Genomic DNA, 26,879 nt, shown 5'->3' on the forward strand with positions numbered 1-26,879 from the left:
GTTTACATTCGCAGCCACTCAGTCTTTTAAAAAATAAAAAGTAGGGTATCTAACAAGAGCAACGCTGGTAAACAGCCGCAGCCGTAGGGTAGTGGGTAGCGAAAATTAAAAATAAAGCGGGACTGACTGTTTACGATTGTGTCGGTTGCGCGACCCTTCCATGCCGGCTGATAAAACTTGTCGATCTGTTTACTGTAAAACAGTCGATCGACAGAGCTCCAGCGTGGTGGTTCAGGGACAAGTGTCTAGTTACGTCCAGTAAAGGGACATCGCCATGAAAATCAACGTAGCTTTCGTGAACCATGACCTGAATCACAATGTCAAAGAGTGCTTCAAAAAGAAAAAGACTTTCAGTAAGTAACTTATAGTTGTTTTTATAATATACTTAGATAATAATAAGTACGAATTATGAATTATTTTCTAGCGAGAGTATAGTATAGATTAATGTAGGTGCATATTCCTACCAAGCAAACTACCACAAGCCAAGTAGGTTGCAATGTTTTTCTAGCTACTTACCCACTTTTTTATTACTGTATTAATTATTTATAATGCTGTATAAATTGACATCTGCCAGGAAGCCTGGCATCAAAACAAACTTCTAGTCTTGGTTTAAAGATGCTACGCGTCAAAACTGTTTAAAGTTGCATTAAGTACTTAAATAAATAAATAAAAAAGGTTTCTTTCTATTTCCGTAAGTATTTCCGATTCGATAGACAGGCGTGATGTTATGTTATATTATCTTGTAAGCTATAGCTTATTGTTTATATTATTTATTTACATTTTATCACACTTAACACCACCATAAACCGCAACAGCGAAATATGAATGTACATGATTTATACCTTTCTCATCTTTTCACTTCACAACAAATCACTTGATTAATCACACACCTATAATACGTATAAGTATGATTATTCGTACATAATTATAAACATGTATACGTAAGTAGTGGATGGGCGAATCTCAAAATTTCAAGTTTGGTGGCGAAATTTCATATTATTTTTTCGTGAAAAATTGAGTTCCGACATGAAAAAGATCCAGAAGGATCCTCGGTTCTGACATGAAAAAGGAATTTTTCAATTCCCAATTTTCCCAATTTTTCACGAAAAAATTATATGACAGTCGCCACCAAACTTGACACATTTTGATATTCACCCGGATAGGTATGCTCTTTCCTTTTGCAAGGTTTGAAGCACAGACAGTAAAACTATTGCTAAGTATATAGGAAAATGAGTCCCATAAATCTAAATACCTATTAATTAAAGTACTTATTGCCTAACAGTCTTGAAACATTATTCCCCTAAGTAGCTTGAAGTTGGAATTTAGTTGTCTCTATACCTACTGGCGGGTTAAAAAGCCCACATCAAAGCAATTCACCTAAAAAAAGCAATATTGCTATTTCACATTTGTTTGCATTGCGCATTACTTTTGTATGCGCAAATGTCAAATTGCAATATTGCTTTTTGATTGCCCTGATCACCTGTCACCATACGGTAAGTAGGCGATTGTCACCATGCGAAGTATCGATCTTGGTACTTGGCTGCAAGTTGTCTTGAGATTACTTGTGTTTCTACCTATCGGTGTGATATCGACATATAGCCGTTGGAGCCTAGAAAACGAACCTATACCTTGAGTATGACCAGCTGTCTACCCTTGTTAAGCCAATACCGCATTAACACGTTCATAAAACGTACCTAAGTGTAGGTCTAATCTATTGTATACGCTGTCCTTGGGTATCATGTTCTACATAACATACCTACCTACATAGACTGGTACAATTAATTGATTGATTTCTGCTAATTTGAAATCAACAAGTTTATCAATTTTCTTACAATTAGGACAGTGCCAAATGCAAGGGTTCACTGAACTTCAATTGAGCATGATCGGGTGTGTACTACAAAAATAGGTATCTAAATTATCAATAATTACAGATAATGTGTACATGACATAACTAATGATCTAATTTATTAATATTATGAATACGAAATAGGTAGGTGCGTGTGTTGCACGCTCACAAAATGCACACTGCATTAAATATTTTCAGTGTCGTGTTTTTCGGTAGTTCCGTAATAGCACACCCCGGACGCTTCATACAACACACCTTGTTTTATACAGACGCTACACATTGACGTTATCGTACACGCGCAACTGTGTGTGTGACGTCTGACGTCTGAGGGGGGTGAGGTATACCTAGCTCAGGCGCTGGTGGGGAGCGGAGAGTTGCCGTTCTATACGTAGTATTATTCCTTATTCTATGGTATTAGCTAATGTACGTTTATGATTTAAAAGTAGCTTAACAAATACTTACTTAATTACATACTGTAGTGTCCTTTTTGTCCGCAGTTAGCAGAAAAGAGGAAGTGTTGGCGATTAGAAGTAAATATCCCAACAAAGTACCGGTTAGTATCAAGATTAATTACCTAACTTTAGTACTTACTTTTAGACGAGATATTTTTCTAAGTAACTAAGCGCCAAAAGTAAGAAAGCGCCTTTCTCACTCAACAACAGAACTTTATATAAAATTAGATTAAGTTAGAAACGACCTCCGTGATCCAATGGTTGAGCGTTGGGCTCAGGTTCCGGAGGTCCTGGGTTCGATTCCCAGTGGCGATACAAAATAAAAACACTATCTCTGGTTTGGTTATCTAAATAAGACTGTCTCTGGTTTGGTCAGAAAATTGTAGGCTGAAGTTATTTGATTTTGACAGGTTAAATACAATTTACTGAAGGAGGTATATGTAGTCGAAAAAAGCCGATTGAGATGAGGTATCAAAGATGTCAGTTGTCTTCTGATTGTACCCTTGCGGGCAGCCCAGCCCAAGAGGAACTTAGCCTGGAATGTCCCTCATTAACCAACCACTTCTTACACCTTAGTGAACTCATGCGACATAATACTAACCTACCTATTTTACTTACCCGGGTAATATAGATAATGGTGTACTTGCCAACCCTTGTCTTTCGTACTTAATACTTACTTTTATAACTAAATGAGAACATCTTTTACAGTTGATAGTAGAGAAGTACCACAGAGACAAATGTTTGCCGACATTGGACAAAACAAAATTTCTAGTGCCCCAAGATATCACCATGTCACAATTCCTGGTTGTCATCAGAAACAGGATTAGAATCAAACCTAATCAAGTAAGTTTCCTCGCAATAGATACGAACTAATTGAATCGACTGTTCTCGGCTCATTATTTAGATAAGTTAATTATTTTAAGGCAATCTTGAATCATACGATTCATTATGCATTAGATACGGTCCGACGACAGTCACGAGTAAAGCCGGGTTTTCACTATACGAGTACTCTCGAACGAGTGCGTTAGGTTAGAGTTCTTGAAGAACTTGAGCACACTTGGCTCGAGAGTACCTTTGTGTTAGTGACACTGATGACAATGATTCTGAGTTAATATCAAGTTGAATTCTCCGTCGCTTATTTTCAATTCTATACTTTCCATAATGAGCTGAATCATCCCTCCCAGTATTCGTTACGATGTCACTTATACCCCGTACAAGTACGTACAGGTAGCTCTACAAATCCGTATGGGTGTCAGTGACACCGTAACTTCTACTAAATACTGAGGGGGATGATTCAGACCATGATTCTGAGTTGACATCAAGTGGATTTCCATCTGGGAATATTCATGAAAATTTTCACTAACACCTGTGAAAAGCCGGCTTAACGGTGCTACATAAAGACGTAGTCGTTTCAGAGGCCAGTCATTTGCGTATTGTACATAATAAGTACATATGGCAATATAAACAGAGTCCACACGTCCCATTGCTGAGCACAGCCCATTCAGGCTAACCGTCATCCATTCGACACGATACAGGGTTTTAGTGACATCGTAACGAAAACTTTGAGGGATGGTTCAGGCCATGATTCTGAGTTGATATCAAGTGGAATGTTCTGTCACAAAAGTATGGAACTGAAAATGATTAAAAAAAACAGCAACATTTTGATGAGTTTTCCGACAGGAAATTCCATTTGATATCAACTCAGAATCATGGTCTGAATCATCCCCCTCAGTATTCGTTACGATGATCTCACTAACACTCTGTATAGATAGCGAACCTTCAGATACCTCCTAATTTTACTTTAAGTTATACCCGTCATTTTCTCAGCCGCCAATTGTTAATTATAAAATGAATCAGTGAATGAATGAACAACCCGGGCGAATTATATATCTATCTTGCTGGTATGCAACTCGTTTGACGTGTGCCATCAACTTAATTCTGTCAGGTTATTAGCCAATGTAAAATTTTTGGAGGCTTGTTTTAGATACACATTTACGTGCTATTTTCTCTTGGAGACATTATTGATTATTCGTGATTAGTGTTTAATGAAAAAAAAAAAAACTAAATTATTTACGTATTCAGTGCTCAAATTAGCTATTATTAATAATTAGGAGCCGAGTCACTTCTGAAAAGTTCGCTTCCTAGCTTAACCGACCGAGAATCGAACTCGGTACAAGCTACAACCCAAGTCAAGCCATTACTTACACCCCAAGTCATAGCCGTGAACTTTAGGTGATAACACGTTCATGTAATTTACGCTGGCTGGCTAGCCAGAGGGAGGCTTCTCAGAAAAATCTAACTATATCATGTGATTTTACAGGCGTTATATTTGATCATCAATAACCGATCTATGCTCAGTATGAGTTTGACCATGGCACAAGCATACGAGGCCTATTGCGATGAAGATGGGTTCCTTTACATAACTTACGCGTCGCAGGAGATCTTTGGTTATCAAGATAGTAAGTAAGAATTAACAATTAACACTAAGAATTAACAAGATAGTAATTAACAGCCTCCGTGGTCTAGTGGTTAGAGCGTTAGGCTCACGATCTGGAGGTCCGGGTTCGATTCCCGATGGGGATATTGTCGAAATCACTTTGTGAGACTGTCCTTTGTTTGGTAAGGACTTTTCAGGCTTGAATCACCTGATTGTCCGAAAAAGTAAGATGATTCCGTGCTTCGGAGGGCACGTTAAGCCGTTGGTCCCGGCTATTAGCCGTAAAAACACCTCCACCAACCCGCAGTGGAGCAGCGTGGTGGAGTATGCTCCATACCCCCTCCGGTTGATTGAGGGGAGGCCTGTGCCCAGCAGTGGGACGTATATAGGCAGTTTATTAAGTAAGAATCGTAATCTGTTATTATACGCTTTTTAGCACACTTTGGCTTTTGCGCCGGTTCGAACCCCCGTGCCGGACTTCCACCAATGAGTTATTAATTTACCTTAAGTACAGTTTACACTACACAGCTGGCTCGACCATTACAGACGGTGATACGGCTTACCACCTATCACGTTAGTCTAACAGAAGCTCGGTGAGTTGTGGGTACTTAGTTCATCTTGCGTGGATGTACCTCTGACTACCCCAATTGGGATATAGTCGTGAGCACATGTAATTTTATGTTTTGTGTTTTAAAACAAACGAACAATACTCGTAATGTTATCAAATCTTGAGTTTAAAGGATCGTCAAAACTTGATAATAGGTAAGTTGATTAGGTACCTAATCATTTCGCTTTTATTAGCTTCATTTGCAACTAAATAAAAAATAAATAATTTAAAATAAATAAACATATAATATTAGCCTATTACTAGCCTACCTACTTATTTTTAAATTTTACTGAACTGAAGTAAACATTCGACTTGTTTACTTGTGTATATTTTTGAAGGTAGGGTGGATACACTTAACTTTATATTTTAGACAGTCGATAGGTACTTTTTATGCCTACCCACATTACCTGTATTAGAATTGAATTCTTAGTTGCAATTGTTTGTTACAGACATGCAGGGGTCGGTACAAGAAGTAGAAGCGATAAGGCACAGATTTCCGAATAAAGTACCGGTGAGTAGGAATAATAGAATTTTATACAGTACCTAATCAAGATTTCCGATCTCCTTTTAACAAATAACAAATCGAGTGTTAATTAGTCGTTGGAAAATAAAATATCCAGTAATGAAGCTTAGTTATTGTAAAGTGTACCTACCTACAAATATCCGCTAATTATATGTATAATTATTTAGGTAAGTAGGTGTATTTACTTAATTTACGAATAATTTGTTTACATTTTGTAACGTAATGGATAAGAATGAAGTAGGTAAATAAATAATCGGTTGCATCGATAAATATAACGTAAACACTGTACTACTATCCGTCTTTTAGATGGGACTGTTACCTCAATATCCCTATTGGTAAGGGAAGAGCCTCAAGGCACAAATCCGCAAAAGTGTATTTTACTGATCCAAAGACAAATTATAAAATGCTAATTCATCTAGAAATAGAAGCCCGTCTAAGGTGACCAACATCAATATAATTTTTCTATTTCCTTTGTTTTAAAATGTTTATTACGAGCATGAAGCGATGGATGGCCGGTTTTATTGATGACGTTACTCGGACAGTATTTCCTTGTATTTTCGTACAAATTAAATAGAAATTTGAAAAATGAAGAGGAAATTTGATTTTCTCGGATCCCGGAACTCAGGCTAGCAATTCTGTTAAGCCTAGCCTAGCCTGAAAAATGTGTCACTGGGGACCCCAGTTCATTTTGTTAGTTAGGTAGGTATCTATTGATAGTTACTGTAGTCCTGTGGGTCACCGGCTTGCTTGTCAAACGGGGGGCGCCGATTAGAACCCCGATACCGGTTTTGCACCAATGAGTTATTAATCGTCGAAACCATTATAGACAGCGATACGGCTCACTGCCTATCACGTTTATCTAAATCTAAAAGAAAGCTCGGTGAAGTGTGGGTACTTAGTTCATTTGCGATAGATGTATCTTTGACTACCCCAATTGGGATATAGTCGTGACCTTATGTTTATTTAGGCAGGTATCTAGTTCATACCTTCATAGAGCATATACTTTTGGTTGTATAAGTGATTTTATTCCTTTCGGAGCAGTTTACAAGATTCTCAATTCACCAGATTCGCAACTCACCAGATTCTCAACTAATCAGATTCGCTACACAGTAGAAGTACACTTAAAAGCAAAAACAAATGAAACAAAACAAAATTCATTTTCAAGCAACGAGTGAAGTAATTTATTTAGGACAACATAATTATCAAATCAAATAATCAAGCAACATATAATATAACAACACACACACATAATAACATACAACATAACAAACACACAACATAACAACATAAACAACAACATAAAACAACAACAACATAATATTTTCAAGCAACTAAAAATAGAGAAAAAAGTATTGTTAAAAATAGTTATTTGCTTGTGTAATTCATACATAGGTGAGTATAGGTATATTTTTATTATTGATTGTGTGTATATGGTTGCAGCTGTACGTAGAGAGGTATGTGAGGGAGCGGGAGGTGCCAGCCCTGGGCCGCAACAAGTTCCTCGTGCCACAAGAACTCACCATGTCACAATTCCTCTACATAATCCGGACGAAATTGAAACTAAGAGATTCGCAAGTAAGTCACATTACGAATCACCCACCCCAAAACCCACCCACTTGCCACCTTATTCACCATATTTGACGCAAATGAAGATTCTATTCTATTAATGATTTGTCTTTAAAAATGTATCTGTAATCATTTGCCGTTATTTTTGTTCGACATATAAGTAGGTACCTACTACCTAATACAGAATAAATAGATGTCTCGGAATGCCAGCTATACTTAGCTGAGAATTTGTAAACCTACAGCTTTGTTTTGTTATTGATTTTCTACTTTGGCGGGAGTGTCATAAATCACTCATCCGCGGACCAGAAATCAAAGGACCCAAAAATAGGTATTTTGACGATATTCCATTTCTTTTAATCCAACTCACCTTGCAGCGAATGGGAGAGTTATAGAGCACAAATTTTTCTACTTTGATCTTGGACAATATTTATAATTTTTTTTAAATAATTTTATTTTATATGTCGAAAAAAATAAAGTGGGGACGTTTTGGTAGTTCGTAAGGGACTGAGACTCGTAATAGGTTTCCAGTTGTAATTTATAGATACAGACGTTAACGTAGGTTTTTAGTATATAGCGGATATCCTAACAAGTAATTAAAAGTCCCCATTATAAGTGTTAGGAATGTGTTTTAAATCAACCTCAACTCTCACTCTGAGGTACAATTTCACCGTATTAACACTAAATAACTAAATTCACATAAAGTAAGCTTATTAGAGGATGATTCGAAAAGCACTCCGTCATTTCCGAAAATTGCAGGTTCGAATTTTGTACTATCAGTGTCAATGACCCGTGGTCATTAGTGCTAGTTATTCCCCTTCAGGCGCTGTACCTCCTGGTGAACGACAAGGTGCTGGTCAGCCACAGCATGACCATGGCGCAGGCGTATGAACAGTTCCGCGGCCATGACGGCTACCTCCACATCACGTACGCAGCGCAACAAGTCTTCGGTGAGGTGAGTCTTCTTTTTTTTTCTTTGTAAAGTCAATGACCTTACCAACTCAGGCGTCATTTGTTTATTGAATCGCCAGACTGACAGACAGAGTTGTAGTATTTTTTTTTCGCATATGTCATTTTATAGTTATGATTTGCATTTGAGTTTGCCTGTTTGCCGTGCGAGTCTCATAAAAAAAAGTTAAGTGTGGAAAAATAATTATATCTAAGTATAAAAATAGAATTGGACCCAGCCCCGGCAAAGCAAAGTGGAGTTACCAGCAAACGCTTAAAAAAATAAAACAAAGTTTACATAAGTATAGAGATATATTATTAGATTGAAATTTTTTCTTACACTGAAGCCCGAAATAATGTTACAAAAATACAAATTTTGTTACATTGCCCTTAGTCTATGACATATTGTACCTAGTGAAGAGGGAGTCTAGCTAGGTCATAAAAATATGGTACAGTACCTAAATATAAAACAAATAAATAGCCTCGGTCCGCTGACAGCCTACAGATAACAACACAGTATCAGTGAATGATGATCCTGATTTATTAACTTGTTATTACAGTGCATGGCAAACAAGTTACATTAATTTAAATTATTCACTTGCATAAAGAAGCTAAGAAAACACAGTAATAAACATCAGTCCATTAATGAAATGTTGATTAAAACCTACGACATTCATCAAGTCACTTATACTTCACTTATACTACTATATTAGGTCGACGACAACTATACTACGATAATTATTGTGTATTGTGGGCATAGATAAACGAGTCAATCACATTTAAGAATTAATCCCACTGTCTTATTTACTATGTTTTTATTTAAATACGATAGCTATTTTCACAATAGCTGGAAAGAGAGACATCTTATTTGCAATAGTAATATTAGTAATTAAATATTAAAAATGCTATTTACAACATTACCAGATAAAAGCCACTGTGTGAATGCTTGGTCAGTACATAATATGCATCTATATAAACACCTTATCATGTATCTGCCACAAAATGACAACTGAAAAAGTTAAATTATTTCTGTATTACTCTCGGTTATTGCGATATTTATAATGGATAATATAAGACAATATAAAATTGAGCGTGGCATATCGAGTTACATGTTATGTGCTGTGTGTTGCATGTGGTCAGGGCATCGTCCTTTTAATACTGCAGACATATGCCAGTTTGAAATTTAGCTTAGCAACTGTAACAGTATCTGCTACCAGCCAGTATTCAATAGGTGTTAATAACAAGTCTTACTCTTATATAATATTTGTTTGTCCTCGTTTAATGTTAACGCATAAAGGAGAAGAGACATAAATATGGCAACGGTCTCACCCACCAATATGCTTGAGCTTTTACGTAGTAAAATTATTACTGGGAAATACTACACACTACTACTATTACCACTGGGGAATATATATATTTCCCAGTAATAGTTTAAAAAAACATTAAAAAAGTAATATAATAATATATAATAATAAAATAATCTAGTCATTATATATTAATTTCGGGGAAATGAATGACTGTATATTGAACTGTACGTTAAAATCTTTTAAAATAGATTAATTTTAACTGCATTGATGGTTAGCACCTTTGATGTATAATATGTTTAGTTAGATTGAAAATTAAATCGAAAACGTCAACGATTTGAACGTAAGTGAAAATAAAGCTTTATAAAGTAAATTTTACCAAAATAAGATAATAACATAAATATAAATAGACAATAGTTTCCTCTATCTGGCAATTTTCATTGTGCGAACAATATTTCGCATAACGCGCTTAGCATAAACGTTTATACACGAATATAGGGTAGTTTAAGAAATATCAAAAGGTATGTTTTTCATAATAGATCCAAAATTGATACAAATTGTCAGTCAAATGTAAAAACAGAAACGAAAGTCGTTATAAGATTAAATAGTTACTGGGGTTCAGTATTGTTCGTTGACTTCGAATATTTTTTAGTTTAGGCAAAACACAGTTTTTGCAGCAGTTCCCGCTTAGACTATCTACTTATTCATTAGAATGTGCCAATGAAAGGCAAGTTAAAGCATGAAATGAAAAGTAGCTACAAAAAGTATCTCAAAAGTTTAGCTACCAGTTTTATTAAATTGTAGCTGTATGTCACTAAATAATAGCTAGATCTAGCTAAAAAGTAGCTAAGTTGGCATCACTGGGCTATTGCCCAACGCGTGACGTCCCGTGTTCGCAGTCCCATACAAGCTACAAATGCTACAATCAGCTACATGTAAATACCGCTTTGCTAGAACGGGATGGAGTATTCCCCCACCACTTGACATGAATCATTTATATATCCGGCGTTATATGGTCGTAAGACCCAAAGTCCTTTTAAAATCCAAATCCCATTGTTTAACTATTGTGTCTGGAAATCCGGGCCTTACGAGGATGAGATATTGGAAAACGGATTTCAGATTAATCATTAGCATGTTCACGTGAACAGAAACAGTCAATTGTACTGTTAATAAATGCGTAGCATAAAAATACTCCCCATTTTGTTGTACCTTGTATGAATTTAGGTTTGAATAAGAAAGTGGCGTATCTATGTAAAACTTTCTATTTAGTATTTTAGCAATGAATAACTGGGTGCGAATAGCAATTTCATGTGTGATTAATATTATCTCATGGTAATGATGAATTTCGATTTATTTTAAGCATTACATTATTATTACTATTTACATAAAATATGATATAAGGCAATATACCTTAGCAAGCCCATTTGGAACATGGCTATAAATAATTAATCTGTATTCAAACTGTTCAAAACTGTCAAATGTTCAAACTTTAAAGTAGTAGCCTATACAAGTAACAGGATGTTTACAAAACACATTTTTTTATTGATTAGTTAATCGACTCTCCACCAATCCGCATTGGAGCAACGTGGTGGAGTATGCTCCATACCCCTTCCGGTTGATTGAAGGGAGGCCTGTGCCCAACAGTGGGACGTATAAAGGCTGCTTATGTATGTATGTGGTTAATCGAGTGTGAGCTGAAATTTCCATTTTAATTTTGCATACGTCTCATCTACTGAAGACGATTTAAGCACTGTCTGCGACATACCTATGTCTAATGAATTACATAATAGATATCTATTATGCAGTCTAGTTGGAGCGCAGATATGGAACACTTGGCGCCGGTGGCGCCGAGTGTGAATATATAGACGGTTGGAAATGAATGTTTCAAGACTATTACAATAGCAACCTTTGTAGTCAGGTATAATAATCATTTTGTTGGTCTCCTATAAAGGTATTCAATAACTCGATATGTCGGCTCAACAGAAGACATTTAAACTAGTTTACTTAAATTATACCTTATAATTATTATACTCGTAGCTTATTTAGATTATATTTATATCGATTTCCATTGCAATGTTCTGCCCTCAAAAGTTTATAAATCTTATAATAAATATCAAATTAAAACGATTGTTCATATTTTCAAAAGAAGAACAAAAACAATGAAAAAGAAACCTCTAAACTAATGCATAATTATATACTGCCAATAAACGATGATAAAGATGTGTATATTTAGGGTAGTATAAAAATATGAACAACGAAGGGACGAAAAATGAAATGACATTAGCTATATATGTAGGAATGCCAGCGGCACCCCTAGCAGGGAGTTGTGGAGAGTAAAAAAACTTTCTTGAAGGAACACTTGTTTGTTCCATTTCGTGTATCGTCGACCGATAGCCGGTTGGGCCCCGTATTATTCCATGCACAGCGATCTGCTACTATATTTATATCACAACAAGTTTATCAGGGGTCGGGAAGGAACATAAACAACCATATTCAAGCGGGGGCTGTGTTTCACACAAGTGATAACATGGATTTATGTCCTTTGACGCTATCGCTAGCCCCCCGCGGGCTGTTGCTAAGTGCAGCGAGTCCTTTCTTCTTACACTGGGGTCGACAATATTGTAGACTCGCGTAGAGGTCCTTTATCAACCTCTTTCGTAGCTATGACGCTGGTCGCTTTTATCGGTCTCTTTTGCTCTCTGCGATTTACTATTTAGAAGCTCAACATATCTATAGGTAACGGTTACAATGAAAGATTCAGAGACGTTGAAATTTGCACTTACTAACTCCGCGATGATTTTCAAATGTTTGTTACTCATTAACGCAAAAACTGTTGAATGGATTTTAATCAAACTTTCCAACAATATAAATCATATATCAGACAGAATAATTAATATCTGCATAGACCATAATTTATGCAAATACGTGTAAATTATGTCATATGTCATGTAAGTCAGGAAAATCAACCATTTGCAAGTTATTTTGACGTGCGCTGTTAAAACTGCAAGAAACACAAATATAATGTGGAAATGTTTCTCTTAATTATTTCTACATAAAACTCAGCGAGCATATATCTATCTTTTATGTATAAGTCATTATTACCAAAATAGTGAATCACAAATATTAAAAATAAAATTGGACACTATATTTCCAATGCAATTTTTTGTATAAAAATTATTCTTATCAAAATAAATATTTACTGGGAACTGATATTAGGTATCCAAATTACTATAACAGTATTGTATAACAATATTCTGGTTTTTTTTTAAAGAACGTCTAGGGCTCTACAGGTTCTGTGAAACTGCAGTAGTTTTAGGCGGATGAGACGTTCGTTATGTAAAAAATGACGATTCAAAGTGTAACTATGTTACCTAATGAATAAAGATATTTTTGAATTTGGAACACACTTTGTCCTATACACTGTGTAATATGGACAAATAGTTTAGAAGTTACGAAGAGGAGAAAGCAAGAGTGCGCCGCTGAAATACTTTGGTGCACCAGAGAATGTGATTTTTCAAAAAACGCGTTTCCTCGCCTCTGTTAATGTAGTTTCTGCTTGTCATTTCTTTCTCAGGGTAAACACACTTTGTCTTTTACATTGTGTAATTATTATTAGTATTAGTTTAGAAGTTACGTTGAGGAGAAAGCAAGAGTGCGTTGCGAATGGTCCACAAGAGAATATGATTTTTCCTAAAACGCGCTTCCTTACCTCATTAATGTAATAATTATGCTTATCAATTTTTTCTCAGGGTAAACACGGTTATTTTTAGGATTGTTAATATAGGTAAATCAGAAAGCAATAATATTGACTACCGATGGCATGTCACGTTTTATCAACGTGCAATTCTATTCTGATTACTCGCGGGTGAAAAGGGAAAGCATAATAGGTACGTGGCTTATTGATAATACAGGTTATACCTACCTAAACAATAATGTTATGTATGATTAAGCTTGTACTTAATGTAAATATGCCTACAAACATGAATATGCATTTTTCATAAGAGAGCCATTTATTCAGAGTTCTATAATATTTAATATTTTCTAACTTGCCTACATTTTATTTATAAGTAATCGGACAAAGCCTATATATCATGTCTCCTTATACCAACTTACACAATAAGAAAATATTTATATTTCTTATATTTACTTTTAATATGACACGTAATAGGAATAAATACGAAATAGTAATCGACTTACAGTCCTCAAAATTCTTAGAGGGTTTAAAATATAAGTCTTCATTATGACTAACATAATGATGCTGATTTCAGCGGATGCCATCTAAATTTCATTTTCTTATCCGCCGAAAAGGAAAGGGACGGGTAATCGACAGGTATATAATTTATGGAACATACGTCAATTTTAAGCAGAAATCGAAAACAACCATCTAAATCGGCCAATAACCCGACAGAATTAAGTTGACAGCACACAAACGGTTTGCATACCAGCGAGATACTTTTTGATTCGCCCGGGTTATTCATTCATTTACTCATTCTTCCTAAAATTTACGACTCAATCATCCGTCTCTTTCCTTTTCAGCGAAGAAGATGACAGGTATAACTTAAAGTAAAATTAGGAGGTGTCTGCAGGAAAGGAAAGGGACGGATGATTGACAGCTGTTAACTTTAAAATGTATGCGAATAATCCGAGCGAATATAATAAGCATCTTGCTGATATGCAACCCGTTTAGCAACTTAATTCTGTGGGGTTATTGGCCAATGTAAAATTATGGAAGGAATTTTTATAATTATTGTATAAAATTGACGTCTGTTCCGTAAATTTTATACCCGTCGATTACCCGTCCAGAAGACAGGTATAACTTCAGGAATCAGCACCATTATCTTATCCGCCGAAAAAGGGACAGGCAATCGACAGGCTAAAAATTTATGAAACACGCATCATTTTTAGGCAGAAGCAGCCCTATCAAAATTTTTACGTTGGCGTAAAATTATAACGAGACAGAATTAAACGACTCACATCAAACTCATTCATTTTAAAATCACCCTGTCCGGCAGATAAGAAAATGACAGGTATAACTTAAAATAAAATTGAGATGTTTTTTTTAAAAAAAATCTGCTCTGGTCTGCTGGAATCAGTATCAAAGTTATTAATAAAGCAAATGACATATTAATAAATTTGTTCCTTTTTGTTACAGGTACAGTCTCCATAAGATAAAATGAAAAAGAAAAAACAATGTTCCTGCACTCCAGATGTACCTATAAAGACTGATAGTATTTTATGTTGTTTTCTAACGTTAGCATTAAGAATAGTTTTTTTAATTTTCCCTTTTAATTACTTTATAAAATATTTCTAAGGGTCTTAGTAGAGTCAATAAAGCAGCTCAAATTAATTTCTTACATGTCAGGGATAATTCCGATCTTGATGATTTGTTTTGAGGTGTACTTATCATATTATATAAAATCAGAAACATCGTAAGGGGTGTAAATGAATGTTTCGACTATATTAAAAAAAAAAAACGTTTCCTTTGTGGGGGCCCCCTTTTTTAATATTCTGGTTTTTCATTACTTTATATAATATCCGCTATAGCACAGAATGTAGCATAGCACGCATAACACATAACATGTGTAAATTGAAACAGGGTAACAAATATACATATATAAATAATAAATATTCACAAGCAGCTGTCCTTTTAAAGGTAGAACCTTCATACTCTCTAAAATAAAATAAAACGGTTTAGTGATACTAACTGTACAGTATCATAAAATTACTTTTTTGTTCGAATAAAAAACAAAACATTTTTAAAATATTATTTCGTTTTTAAATAATATAATAAAATACACCTCAAACAGAAAATTAATCAAAATCGGACTTATGCCTGGCAAATAAGAAGTGAAACCCTTCATTGACTTCACTTTCAATTCAAATGTTGAATTTTAAAGGCCGGTCCTATAAAAATGATGTTATAAGAAAGATGCTATAATATTGACTGATAGATATTATAGATTGATAGAATTATATATCTTAAAATATTGACATTTGTGAAATGAATGTACGAATCCTTTTTATGATCTCAAAAATATATAATGTATTCATTATTTCTAAGCAATAAATAGTCTTTTCAACACTTTATCTACATTTAAAACGATCAGGAAGTTGCAATATCTTTCAGTACGTTTCATCCACATTGTGAGCAACCAAAAAATAGGATAATATCGTTAGAAATTATGTTAGGTTAGGTTACGAAACTATTATTATGCTTGTTATATAATCTGTAGAAGTTAGTGTAATTATTTATTGCCTGTCCTGTACTGAAACCGACTTATATCAATAATAAAATAACTAAAATTAATTATTTAAACCATTGTTTTATTTGGCATTAAAAGTCAGAGCTTTATTCATAGTTATACCGACTTCCGTAGGTAAAAATGTTTTGTTTCATGTAATAGTTCCTTTCTAAAAATTATCGCTACTTTCATTTCGTTGCTATATTACTGATTGCTATGGTCTTTTAATCACTAGGTTACCATATACCATATTAACCATACTACGATATCTACCCAGTAAAATCCTTATTTAATAGTAGAGCTTAGAATCTATAAATACCATCTTATATACTAATAATATATATTTATGGGAAACAGTCTATGCAAAGCATTACACCTACTACCATGTAGCATAAATAAATTGTAAAAAATCACATTTTTGACACCCTTTGGTTCTTACTAATTCCAAAATTGAGATTATAATAAAGTTTTTTATCACAATTATTTTTCCCTGGTTAATTTAGGTAAAAGCCAAGAAATAATACTAAATGCTTATTAGATTATATCTATCTTCTCTACATTTCTCACTTGTGTGTGTTATTAAAATAATAAATATCTGATACAATAGTATCAAAATGACATAATAATATATTTAATGCAAAGAAATAGCACATTGGTTAGACAGTCCTACGTATAAGAATTCTAATGACATTCGGATATTTTGTGCTGTAGAGCTAATATACGCAACGTGATAAAATTTTGTCACGGTCATTTTATCTATCCGACGATAAAATGTCGTTTTATCGATTGATGCTAATATGTGGATCCAAATTCATGCCGTTCTGTCAAAGACATGTTAGGGGAAAAAACAAACTTATCGATTTCGACAAAATTTATTCGATAATTTTATCACATTGCGTATGTTAGTCCTGCTGGTTAACAAACTTGTCGAGACGTTGCATAGAACGGAGGCTTCTATCATACGACAGCACATTTGCAAAGTTGTCAGAGATTTACATTTACACGGCAGATCCATGGATGTGTTATTATTATTAAGGTAAAAAATTCGCAAACGCAGCTGATCACAGTCAATAATCGCACAGCTCATATAAATTATTCAAGCAAGTAAAAAAATACAAAACAGTGACAAATGTGGAGAACCACTTATAAAACACGTAAAACTAATTTACTTATATCACAAAGTCCCCTGGATAAGCTGAACAAAATACTTATTAGGAGTATAGTATGGCGTTATTGTACCCATTCACCCGTAAATATTTGAAGTTGGGTTATTTATTAACAATACCTTAGAAGAAGTATACATGGGTGATATTGTAGCGGCATTCACTCGACATTTATAACAACACATCCCGGCTACAACTGAAGGATGTAGTAATCACCAGAGCTGCGCAATAGGATGCATTTACCCGTTGGTCACGCGCCTCTGTCGTGCTATGCGAGTCAGTTGCTTGGAGGTAATTTCTGCGTCGCCCCAGCCAGGAGCTTGCGCACTTGGTATGTCTCCTTCACCTGCGTTTGCGCCGTCTTTACGTAAGCCGTGTAGCTGAGCGTGTCCTGTAAAAGAGTCAAGCCCTTAGTATGGCTGGGAAGGGCATGTCAAAGAACCGGGAGGTTTAGAAGACGTTAGGGGAATTACTGGGAAAAGCAAATAAGAAATAATTGATTGTATGAGTCTGAGAAGACTGGCCTGAAAGAGAGGATGCTTACGTATATTTCGCAATTTGTGATTGAATACAAGTATTGTAAATACAAGTATACGTGGTTTAAGGGCCTTGACAGACGTCAAAATTTTATCGCCAAATCGCAATAGAGTTTTAACTGCGGAAAAGGAAAGAAACTGTAAAACGGGAAATATTAGTTACTACACTCTTCTCCCGGCTTACAAGCCTTTGTACTGAAATTAATTCTGTACGTAAACATACCATAAACAGTCAACCCTTTTCTCAATGAAGGGGAGGTGATATAAAGCAATGTTGAAAGAAAAAATAAGTTACCGGCGTTATTGGCGGGTCCAGTATGGAAGGGTTCACGTTTAGGGGTATGTAACGCGCTGCCGCCTGCGTCTGCTCCACGCAAGCCAATGCTGATTGCTATGTGAAAAGAAAAAAAAAATGTCTAAATTTTCCCTTGTACACGTAAAACTAATGGAATGGAATATCTTGTCGGAAAATTCACGAATTTTGTGTTTTTTTTTAATTATTTTTCGTTCCATACTTTTGCGATGGAAAATTCACTAAAACCCTTGTATACAAAAATATGTAACATCAATCAATCAATTATACTTTATTGCACAACGACATATACAAAGGACATAAACATACGAATAAGAACACAAGTACAATAGGCGGCCTACACATCCTAACATCCTACTAATCGGTTGAAAAGAAAAGTCTTGACCTTAAATAATTATTATTGAATGCACATTGTTTATTACTTTGTCGATATTGTTATCACATTTCGGACTTTTATAAAATTGTTTATAGCAAAGTGTATATATCAGGACGCAGCCATTAACTTGGTGACCCGACAACAATATAATCGGCTTCTTGTTATCACTGATGTTTTACGTGACTCTTTATCAAAATGTCAATAGTATTATTTATTTTTCTTAAACCATTTATGAATGCAGTTTAGACAAAACATGATTACACTCACATAAACATGCTCGTTAGAAGTGCAGATGTTAGAAGAGATAGCTAATAGTCGTGTTACCATGGCCTAAAACGGACGTAGTTCATCTCGGATTAGGCTAATGTTGAACAGGGTCTATAAAGGCCACATTTAAGCAATTTATCTTAGCAATATTGTAATTGGACATTTGCGCACATAAAGTAAGTGCGCAATGTCAACAAAATATGTCAAATAGCAATATTGCTTTAACTTAGCTATTTTAACATCCCTAATAAGGAACTTTTGAGTTCTGTTCCCCAAAAATAATATAGATTTTGAGATTTAACATGATAATTACCTATTGTCTCATTACTCGGGTACATAATTAATCCAAAATACAATGTAATGGCAGAAGCATATTTAAAAATAATTGTTTCTTGATATTATGTATGTTGCTATGTATATTGCTTCTCTTTATTTTGATCAGAATAATAATGGACGGAAGATGTAATTGTGCCTGGGCGTAATAAAAAGGGTCATCATTTTTACCCAAATTAAAGATACATTATGTCGGTTATCCATGGAATTACACGGTTAAACGAACGAAAATCTTGACAGCGCTATCTACAGGGTGTTAGTGACATCGTAACGCAAACTTTGAGGGGTGATTGAGGCCATGATTCTGAGTTGATATCAAGTGGAATTCTCCGTCGCAAAATTACGGAACGGAAAATAAGCTCTAAAATTTTCATGACTTCTCCGACAGGAAATTCCACTTGATATCGACTCAGAATCATGATCTGAATCATCCCCTTCAGTATTCGTTACAGTGTCACTAACATCCATACCTACTTGTATGGCTACTGTATGTACTTGTATGGGGTGTAAGTGACATCGTAACGAATACTGAGAGGGATGATTCAGCTGATTATTCTGAGTTAATATCAAGTGAAATTTTCCATCGCAAAAGTATAGAATTGAAAAAACTAAAATAATAACATGAATTTTGCGACGGAAAATTCCACTTGATATTAACTCAGAATCATGGTCTGAATCATCATCATCATCAATTCGTTACGATGTCACTAACACCCTGTATATTGTTTTTGAGGAATGCAGCCTGGAAAGTTCCTTATTGGAGGATAGATTTCTTTAATACTCTTAATGATTATTCTTGTTAAGTTTACAGAGTAGATATGTGACCTTACTCCTAGAGTGTAGGTAAGCTACAATACCTTTTTACAAGACATTTATATCTCTTTAGAAGAAGACTGGAAGTGCAAGACTTGTATCTATAGGTGACAATCTGCCATCGTAAATAATTTTACATGAGTATTATAAGGATGCAGATATGCATCTTACAATGTTCACAGAAACTGCTGCTTTTGTTCGGAAATACTTTGCGATAGGATCTAGATAGACCTAAGATGACCTACCCTTACAGTATACAAAGAATAATACTGTAACTGCATAAGTATTGTTCGGGGGCCGAGATCCGCGAGAGAATGCGTTCAATTCAATTCAATAACACTTTGCTGCAGGCCACACAATACAAACGACGGTTTGGTCGTTTTCGCACTACACAGATTCTTATCCGATCCGAATACGTCAAAGGTAAACATAAAATCTCGCCTGTATGGGTATGGCCCGGAGGGGTAGGCAGAGATGTATAGTATATACAGTCATGATATGAGCAATATAATGTACCCACTTTAGGACTCTGTCGCACTAACATATTTGACATTTAGTGAGACTTACAGTTCAATTTGTCAAAAAAGTTAATGTGACATAGTACCAAAGTGTATATATTAATGCTCGTGACCGTACACCCACTCCTCGCCTGCTATGTTTAAGCTAAAGACGGATAGTAGACAACAACTTAGGGATATCGGATAACGGATGTTGTGCGTAAACTACCATACAAATGGCCATTTCGGATCCGTTATTTGACGGACTCGGATTAGATAACAATCGGATATAGTGCGAAAACGCCCTTACAGACGGATAGAAGAAGCACAATTGCGCTCAATTGCGTTCTTGACAGGTCGTGATGGAACTGACGACGTAACATTGAAATGGCATTGAATTTACGCTAAAATAGGTACTACGCGACAGGATCTGCCTCCTCCGGTTGTTTGAAAGCCTTTGCCATGCAGTGGGACTGTGGGACATATATGGGCTGTTTATGTAAGCGTCGTGTCTTATAGGGAAGTCAAGGAATTGGCCTTTGATAGACTGGAATGGAAAATGCTACACCGACAAGAGCGTGGCTCTTAAATTGATGATGATGTTTATGTTATGCGATATGATTTATATCTAAATCCTAAACCTAGAATGCAATAAAATAAGTGCGGATCCCACTCGCGCACTGAGGGCTTTGACTTTACTAAAGTCGCGATTAGTTTTAACCTAAATAAAGATTCTATCTATCTATCTACCTTAACTCCAAATTAGTTTGTAATAGCAACAAACATATTATTTGCCGGCGACAAGCTGTCGCCTCCATACATCGACTTAATAATTGCAAATAAGTTCGTAATTGTAAAAGTTATTTTTTTTAGATGGAACAAATACGATTTACATTTTTTCCCTTTACATGTGCTGTGAGACCTTCCTTTTGTATGTATCTTCAGATTGCATTGATTTAGAAGGTTGATTTTTTACAGCAGCCAGGGACTACAGACAAGGTTATTTTTTCTATTTTGTGCCCAAACATGCGATCGGTCGACTGACCATAAGCTGTTAATAAGACTTGGTTTTTAGTAATGTAGGACATCTTGTGTGTCCCCATTTTATTCTGGATGACAGAAATTTGATACTGTATTTGATAATAACTATAATCATACATGTAAGCGAAGATGATGAGACAGCACTTCCTTAAGTGGATCACAATCTGAGTAAACTTGTGTATGTTTACTTGTTTAAGTATACTCTTAATATTAAATATTTCTAAGTAATCATGTTCTTTTTGAACAACAGATTCATAGTCTTCGCAACCTTTTGCAGCCTGTGTAGCTTGCTCCCATAACATGCCCAGTTTTTAGTTCTCGTTCAACAGAGTATCACCAGGTCTCATTGGGCTGTTTAGACCACCCGTTTTGTGTTTACCACATGCACTCAAGTAAAAGGTTGTCAGGATGGGTGTTCTATAGGTCTTCTAAGGACACAACTAAGTTATACTTGCTAAGTAATACTTTTGTTTTTTTTATTTTCTTTAGGCACATAACATCAATTTCTTGGGTTGTTCAAAGAACAAATAGTCATGAGGTGTCAGGCACGCATTCACTCAGCAGCCGAACAATATTTGTCGAGAATAAGCAGCACAGGTATAATTATTAAATGCAACTTAACTTACCAGGTGCATTTCCATCTGATCGCAAAGAGAGAAGAACTCGTCCAAATTGTTGTCAAATGCCATTGTAGAAAGGCTGCACTCTGCTGTAGATTCGCTGCAAAACAAATTGTGTTAAAGCATAGTACTTTTAACAAAAGGAAGGCGTAGTATAGTAATACTCACTGTGAATTAGAATCACTATTACAATTTTGGTGTAGAATTTGGGCAGCAGATTTTATAGTCATCTGTAATGAAGATTCTGTACTATAGAAGATGTACTTTATGAATTGCAGATAGAAGATGCTTCATTTGTATTTCAAATATGACCGGTATTGTGATATGAAACTGATACTATATCAGTGTGATACCTAGAAACCAGGGTTTAGGTTACTCTATTGGTTAGTTATTAGTGGTACCTATCATCAATATATTTTGTTTTACATTTGCAGACACAATATTGATTTTTGGAAGCTAAAGCTTTGTACTGTCCCTACTAAAACTTTCTCTTTATAAGTTTCTATAGAATTTTAAATAAAAGGACGATTATGCGTCGCAAAATAACATTTATCCCAATTTACATTTCTAGTATGGTTTAAGCAGCCGGCATATCGAGCAAACATCACAGAGGAGTGGATTGTTCAAAATTTTACTTTTCCAAGTGTATACTTACTGGTACAGTATCCGTCAAAGCCCCCATTAGGACCTTGACTTTGGAGATGTAGTCCATCTTGTCTAGCTGCGCCTGTTGCGGCACAGGAGACGTCGTCGGTCCCTGCTGCATCTGCATAGGAGATGACTGATGCATTACTGCACCGGTTGCCGGCGCATTTATCACAATGCTCGGTATATTGCCGGCAATTGGATTGGCAGATATATTGCCTTGCGCATTTGTTTGATTCATTATTAAATAATTATTAAAATCCCATCACAAGCTCGTAGTTTCTCACACTTCTATTTTGGCAATTCTAATTTGACATAATCAATGAGCGAGACGCAAACGCACCGTACCGCATCGTAGGTAGGTACTGATGCGCAAATAATATAAATCCTCAGAACAATAACTAAAGCATAGAAGGAAGGCTAAAATAAGAATTCAGAAACTATAAACCGGCTCTCTTCTAGCTTACGACACAAACTATGAGTGAGAAAAGGACAAATGATTCGCTCTTTGCTTCATTTTTTCCGAGGTTGTCACAACATGAAATGTCATTTGGACCTATTGGACTCATTTTAACTCGGCCAAATACATAGTAACATACATAAGAAGATTTTACTTATATTTACCGAACTATTTGACACGGTCGCGTCAACTGTGTTTACGAGTGTCTTGTGTTCAGATTGTTTTAAGTGATAATTTAACAATATTTTTCCAAATAAATGGAAAGAAACTTTTATTTATATCAAATAATTGAGTGTCTCGACTGTGTGACATTATGTCTTGTATGGTATGGGGCTGCAGCTCACATTCAGGAAGAAAAGAAAATAGCCAACAACTTCTGTCGTTTCATCGGTAAGTTTTTTGTAATTTTCTAGTGAAATGTGAACTGCTGAACAATTTTAGGAAAGTAATATGTTTTGCTGAATAGATTTGTAGCATAAAATATTTGAGATATCCATTATATTATACGTTTCATCGATGAATACGGAATTGATTTGAGGTTATGTTGATTGTCCATAGTGATGTACTAAAATTATCGATACTTTTAATTTTTAGATTTCCTGTAGACGATAACAAAGAGAAAGAATGGATAATTCGCATTAATAGACGAAATTGGATTCCAAATATGTACAGCCGTATTTGCTCGAAACATTTTACTGCGGATTCATTTATGTGTGTTCCTAATTCAAAGTGGAGGCGTCTTCGAGACGATGCTATTCCTACATTGAACATTATAGATCAGACAGATGAAATGGTGTTTAAATTTAAATTTCAGCCTAGCCTGCATCATCTCACTGCTGGATAGATAGATAAGATATTTGTATCATGTTATCACAACACGTTTATACTATCTATCATTCAACTACATATTATTATGTACTTAATAAACTTAGTATATACTAAGTCTGTAGTTGTTTTATGTCTAAACAATTATGAGTTGTACACGTTTTATATAAGTAAATTATTATTATCTTTGATTTCAGATATTAAATCCAAAAGTGTCGACTGGTTTTTTTTTTTTTTTTTGGTTTGGTTTTCCCCGAAGGGTAAGGCAAAGGGAACTATGCCCATACAGCCATGTCTGACGTATTTTTTTTTCTTGATGATTAATGAAATGATGAAAGGTGATGATGATGAAACCTAAGCCCCCACCCTCGGAGTAGACTCCTACTCCGAACCCCAAACGAATTAACTCAAAAGTCCGCATAAACTTTTGAGTTATGAAGCGGCTTCCTGACACGAAGCGAAAATAGGCAGATACACTTTGTTTATTGAATACTCCAATATAATAACACTCGCGAATGTCTTCCGACTAACTTAATGCGATCATTAACCACAAAACACCACTTCGTATTAATTATTTAGATTATTCAATGAAGAAAGCAACTGTCCCGTTCCCGCCTCCCGCCAAAAAGCCCAAGTGTCGACTGGATTTACATGAAAAGGTATATCAAATAATTTTCTTTTTTTATATTTTTAATATGATATACATATATAGAGTGTATAATTCAACCAGCTGCACAATGCACTTAAATCAGATATATTTTACTTTTATTTTTATAGATTATTTTGTACATATACTATTTTAACATTATTATTAAACTTTATTTCAGTCAGTTCAAGAAGACGAGATGAAAAATTTAAAAGAAAAGCTGAACAAGTCCCGCCTCAAGATCAAACGACTTAATGAAAAAAAAAACAATGTGACAGGGTGTCACAAAGACAGTTTCTAAGCAAATTGACACTGTTTAGAAATTAATAAATTTGTATTTATTGTAAATATAATGTACATAATTAATAACGTGTGAAATAAATACTTGCTAATGAAAATGAACAGATTTACGATCTAATTTATATTTCATTTTACCTCCTGTTCTTATTTACTCCTACTCCAACACTCCAGGTTGATACGAACTGCGCCCAATAAAGAATGTAATGAATGTTATAGATTTGTGTAAGCGACTTAGATAAATCTTGACTAAACCTTCCTTTACAAATACAAATATACTTTATTGCACACAACATACAATACTTACAAGTTTTACACGAAAGATACAGTACACCACCTACCTACCTTTTACTTTCCCTTTCTGTTCTCTTATGAATACTTGTATGCCGTATTTTTTAAAGTATAATGCTATATCTAGTAGGTACGAGTATGGTAATCCTAGTATTGAAACAGCTTGTAGCCCTAGTAAAGACCGCCATTTTATGTTTACAGAGTGGCACGTTTTTTCTGTGGGTATTTCCAGTCCATACTCTTTTCTATGTCTATGGCGTGACCCCATCGGGCCTCTTACCGTCTGTGCGGCTTAGACCCGGCGGCGGCGGTTCCAATTTGCACGGCACGTCGATCGACACCAGTGCACGGCGGATGACATCATAAATAAATTCGAATATTACAAAATACTTACCGATGAAACGATAACAGTTGGCTATTTTCTTTCCTTCCTGAATGTGAGCTGCAGCTCCAAACTAATATAAACCAGACAATATAATCCAAAAATGGTTAGATACTTACCTATCAGAGACAGAGTCTCCTTTCATCAAGAAGAAGATAATTGCATCCTACAAAAAGAAATCTTGTAAAAAAAATTTATCGACATTAATTGTAAGTAAATTTAATTTTATCGACATATTACTAAAGTGAAACCCAACACTAGGCAATGAAAAACTTGTGACAACCTACGAAATTACGAAACAATTTTTGTATATGCGTCTTTGTCTAACATTACGCCGGTTCCGTAAGATAAAGTAGAGCAGAATTATAGAGTTCTGTTGCTATTTTAGCCTTCCTTCTATGCTTTAGTTATTGTTCTGAGTATAAATCACTACCAAAGAGTAATAATACTACTTTTTTTTTTTTTTTTTTGTTTAGGTTTTCCCCGAAGGGTAAGGCAAAGGGAACTATGCCCATACAGCCATGTCTTACGTATTTTTTTTCTTGATGAATGATGAAATGATGAAAGGTGATGATGATGAAACCTAAGCCCCCACCCTCGGAGTAGACTCCTACTCCGAACCCCAAACGAATTAACTCGAAAGTCCGCATAAACTTTCGAGTTATGAAGCGGCTTCCTGACACGAAGCGAAAATAGGCAGATACACTTTGTTTATTGAATACTCCAATATAATAACACTCGCGAATGTCTTCCGACTAACTTAATGCGATCATCAACCACAAAACACCACTTCGTATTAATTATTTAGATTATTCAATGAAGAAAGCAACTGTCCCGTTCCCGTTTCCCGCCAAAAAGCCGTAATAATACTACGTCCATAAAGGAATCACTACGTTTTAGAGATGGGACCTCTATAGGTATTTGTTTATGGGACTTCATTTATTGTTCACTTAGCACACCAAGCTTGGTCCTTTTTTTTTTTTTTTCTTTCTTTTTGGCATGACGCGGTTTGCGTATTTGCCACCGACAAAACGAGGAAACATTTCATAAAAATAAAAGGAATTTAGTGAAACAGGAATTTAGGAAGAAGGATCAGAGGATGGGGATATATATTATAAGATAGGATTATAATTTTATATCATTAACACAGATAAATATGGATAAGAATTTATATATATCAAAGTTATTATATGAAAGAAGGATAGGGATACTAGTAGGTAAAGGGATATTTATAGAAAGTAAATTACGATATAAAAAATTTGTGTTATTTATAGGACAAGCAAGAAATATATGGTTAACATCGGCAACGTCCAGCCCGCAGTCACATATAGCACAGTCTATTATACCAAATTTAGCGAGTTGAGCTGGGCTACAAGTGTGTCCTAACCGCATACGGATAAGGCAACTTGTAGCCCTTTTACTAAATTTAAATCGGAAAAACCACGGTTTGGA

The 26,879-nt window shown here is 35.1% G+C and overlaps 2 protein-coding genes across 3 annotated transcripts; one reads left to right on the forward strand and one right to left on the reverse strand.

Moving 5' to 3' along the window:
• The first annotated feature begins 107 nt into the window (after positions 1 to 107).
• On the forward strand, positions 108 to 15,996 carry LOC126379886 (uncharacterized). Of its 2 annotated transcripts, XM_050028872.1 has the most exons (8): positions 110 to 353; positions 2,344 to 2,399; positions 3,007 to 3,141; positions 4,619 to 4,757; positions 5,792 to 5,853; positions 7,306 to 7,440; positions 8,252 to 8,383; positions 14,833 to 15,996. In XM_050028872.1, the coding sequence occupies exons 1-8, from the start codon at positions 275 to 277 to the stop codon at positions 14,845 to 14,847; spliced, it is 753 nt and encodes a 250-aa protein (XP_049884829.1). In that variant the 5' UTR covers positions 110 to 274; the 3' UTR covers positions 14,848 to 15,996. The 2 variants fall into 2 exon arrangements, 1 of the variants encoding a protein (XP_049884829.1); XR_007568392.1 differs by lacking the exon at positions 5,792 to 5,853 and having other exon boundaries at positions 108 to 353.
• LOC126379891 (mediator of RNA polymerase II transcription subunit 29-like) lies at positions 8,670 to 22,902 on the reverse strand. Its single transcript, XM_050028878.1, has 5 exons — positions 22,537 to 22,902; positions 22,050 to 22,111; positions 21,888 to 21,981; positions 17,917 to 18,012; positions 8,670 to 17,476 (listed from the first exon to the last, which is right to left on the reverse strand). Exons 1-5 carry the CDS (start codon positions 22,765 to 22,767, stop codon positions 17,363 to 17,365), a joined length of 597 nt encoding a protein of 198 aa, XP_049884835.1. The 5' UTR covers positions 22,768 to 22,902; the 3' UTR covers positions 8,670 to 17,362.
• Positions 22,903 to 26,879: the final 3,977 nt, after the last annotated feature.

The sequence above is a fragment of the Pectinophora gossypiella genome, chromosome Z, assembly GCF_024362695.1.
Source record: "Pectinophora gossypiella chromosome Z, ilPecGoss1.1, whole genome shotgun sequence".
NCBI classification, from domain to species: domain Eukaryota; kingdom Metazoa; phylum Arthropoda; class Insecta; order Lepidoptera; family Gelechiidae; genus Pectinophora; species Pectinophora gossypiella.

What these genes read in the sequence shown, in the direction of transcription:
- LOC126379891 (XM_050028878.1), bottom strand. Translation starts at nt 22,767, where the DNA reads ATGAATCAAACAAATGCGCAAGGCAATATATCTGCCAATCCAATTGCC. An exon ending in AATAGTGATTCTAATTCACA is followed by an intron (nt 21,982 to 22,049) that starts GTGAGTATTACT and finishes TTTGTTTTGCAG; the next exon opens with CGAATCTACAGCAGAGTGCA. An exon ending in TGGACCCGCCAATAACGCCG is followed by an intron (nt 17,477 to 17,916) that starts GTAACTTATTTT and finishes ACTCTTTTACAG; the next exon opens with GACACGCTCAGCTACACGGC.
- LOC126379886 (XM_050028872.1), top strand. Translation starts at nt 275, where the DNA reads ATGAAAATCAACGTAGCTTTCGTGAACCATGACCTGAATCACAATGTC. An exon ending in CAAAAAGAAAAAGACTTTCA is followed by an intron (nt 354 to 2,343) that starts GTAAGTAACTTA and finishes TTTTGTCCGCAG; the next exon opens with TTAGCAGAAAAGAGGAAGTG. An exon ending in AATATCCCAACAAAGTACCG is followed by an intron (nt 2,400 to 3,006) that starts GTTAGTATCAAG and finishes CATCTTTTACAG; the next exon opens with TTGATAGTAGAGAAGTACCA.